This window comes from Hydra vulgaris, chromosome 13 (genome assembly GCF_038396675.1).
Source record: "Hydra vulgaris chromosome 13, alternate assembly HydraT2T_AEP".
NCBI classification, from domain to species: domain Eukaryota; kingdom Metazoa; phylum Cnidaria; class Hydrozoa; order Anthoathecata; family Hydridae; genus Hydra; species Hydra vulgaris.
In genome coordinates, this window is record NC_088932.1 from 58131100 (window position 1) to 58133815 (window position 2716).

Consider the following 2716-nt stretch of genomic DNA (forward strand, 5'->3'; position numbering starts at 1 on the left):
TTTTTTTGTTTTATTATCTTTTCTATTTTTTATTTTATTATCTTTGAATTTTATTCATATTAATTTATGAAGAACTAATGAGTTATGGGAAAGAAGAAAAATGTTGACAACAGCGTTACTTTACTTGTTCATTTGTAAGTAAAGCTATTTTGTTTGTTGCCATGTTACTGTAAATATTGCTCCTATATATTTACATTTACCTGCACCAGCTGCTTGAATTTTATATTATTGTAATGTTAGTAAGTGCTCTATACCAATTCTTAAAGATAGCGTTGTAGAGTGTTGAAGGTAAATGTTTCATTGACACCTGCTTAGAAAAACTTGATAACTTAGCTTATTATTTAAATGTTTTAATAACGTAATTAAAAAATTATCATTAGAGAGTTAGAAGATGCAACACAGCTTACTCAATTTGAATACGAGTGTGCCATTTTATCAGCATTAGACTCTCTTCATGGTCAGGTATATTGTGTGTTATTGATAAATATAAAATAAGTATTTGTAATTTTAAGTTATTCTTAATTTTTTTTTTTTTTTGTTTTTAAGGAATTTTTTAGTTTTAATAACCAGAATTTATTAAATTTTCTTTCGTTCTGTAATTTCCTCTGATGTCATTATTTTATTGCATAGACTAACTTTGTTGTGATTCTTTCATTCTGTAATATCCTCTGATGTCATTATTTTGTTTTATAGATTACCTCTGATAATAAGATGTAATAAATATAGTTGTTTTTAAAACTTTTTTATAGATTCATTCATTACTATAGATTGGTTCTGCAATTAATTTTGATATAGAAAGCTATGATCAAGGTTTTGCCAAATTGACTCTGAATAAAAGGTACACATAAATAAAAGCAAAAATTGTTCATTTATTCCTTCTTTTTTTTTTTTTAAAGTTTAACGCCCATGGTTTTACACCAGGCTTTGTAGATTTTATATTTGAATATGGAGTTATGGAAGAATTAATCATTGTTTTACAACTGAATAAAATTTGACTACTTTTTCATTTTCCGCCGTGGAATTGCTCATATATAAACACAGTGGCGTCATACATGGTTACACAAATATGTTATTTTTGTTTTCGAAAATTTTCATCTTTTTATTTTATAGCAAATGATGTTTTTATAAGATTTGTATTAAAATAACCCTTTTTTTAAGTTTATCTTATATATGACTGTTAAAATAGTTCTTATTGAAGCTTTTAGATATTGTTCATTTTTTTAAACTTCGGATTATTGTTCAGGATTTTATTATCAAGATTATTAGTTTTTTAATTGGTTTGAAAGTACATTGGTTTCTTATTGTCATTATACTCAATATCGTTTAAAAATGGGGTACCTTTTCTTCTTCCTATAGCTCGTTCTTAGCCAAAGTATTTATCTAATGAATCTTGTCATAGTTATTCAGTTAAAACATACTGGAACTAAATTTCAAAAGGTATTTATCTATATCAGTAACTAAATTAACAGCGATATTAATCCCTTTATATGTTTGCCAAAATTAATAAATATGAGCCTAAGTTAAATTTTTTGGGTGTTTGATATTTTTAAAAATTTAAATAAGGTTAGACACAATTGTATTAAACATTGATCTTTTTAAATGAAAGTAAATATAAATCGGTGAATGCTAAAAGGGCGGAAGTCCAATAATGTAAACTTTCGGGAAACTAAAAAAACTGCATTTTCCCCGTAGTAAGTTTTTGTTAATGATTTGATAATTTTTTTTTGAAGAGGATAATGTTTTTCACTTTAAAAAAAAAAATTATTGAACCGCTAATAAAAATTTACGGGGGAAAATGAAGTTTTTTTTTTAGTATCCCGAAAGTTTACATTATTGGATTTACGCCCTTTTTACATTTACCGATTCATATTTAAATATTAACTTTCATTTGGTTTAAAAAAGAAAGTTGATTTCTTTGAGTTATGCTGAGCTTTAGGAATATAAGAAACTACTTTATTCTGCATTAAGATTAAGCAAAGGAAAACTAGAAGATTTATTGACGGTAGTGAAACTGTCATTCCAAAAAAAGTTTTTGGATCAGCAGTTAACATATTAGCCTCGTTATATTTTTCGCAAACAAACGATAACTTTTTTTTTTATTTGGAATGTTTTTATAACCCCATTAAGTTGTAAGAGTTTTTACCAACTTTTTAAACCATGTGTTTTATTTTTATATTATCGAAATTGTTGATTTCGTATTTTACTATTAACTAACCTAAATTTTTAAATCTTTTGAGAAATATTTATCAATAATTTTTTTTAATCTTTAGTGATATGATAAAGTTTTGGAGCGCTCTTTCATTATATGGCTATTATGAGGGGAAAAGGTGTGCGTTTCGTGTGGCTTATGATTGTCAAAAAGTAAATCATTAGAAGGTTTTGAAGAAAGAAGACATAAAATTTTTTGTAATTTTTTTTTTATAGTTGTAAAATGACTTTTTTTTGTTGACATTTTTAAAATTTTTCTTGTATTAAATTACGTTATGCCTAACTCATTGTTTCAAAGAATTTTCAATTTGTTTTTCATTAGCTTAGGCTAATGTCAATAAGTTGCAGTACCTGAGCTTGTTTTTGATTTTTGGACAATTTAATTAAGCAGCCATGACACAGTGGTTAGAGTTTATGTTCAAAACCAAGGATTCGATGACGCCGGCTAAGATAAGCGATATTGATAAGGAGGCGTGAACTGCCAAGTTAAATGCTCATCCGCAGTGTT

At 26.2% G+C, this 2716-nt stretch overlaps 1 protein-coding gene across 1 annotated transcript; it reads left to right on the plus strand.

The window, feature by feature from the left end:
* LOC105844784 (ribonuclease P protein subunit p14) lies at positions 1-2449 on the plus strand. Its single transcript, XM_065815012.1, has 4 exons — positions 1-134; positions 381-462; positions 768-838; positions 2271-2449. The coding sequence occupies exons 1-4, from the start codon at positions 85-87 to the stop codon at positions 2371-2373; spliced, it is 306 nt and encodes a 101-aa protein (XP_065671084.1). The 5' UTR covers positions 1-84; the 3' UTR covers positions 2374-2449.
* Positions 2450-2716: the final 267 nt, after the last annotated feature.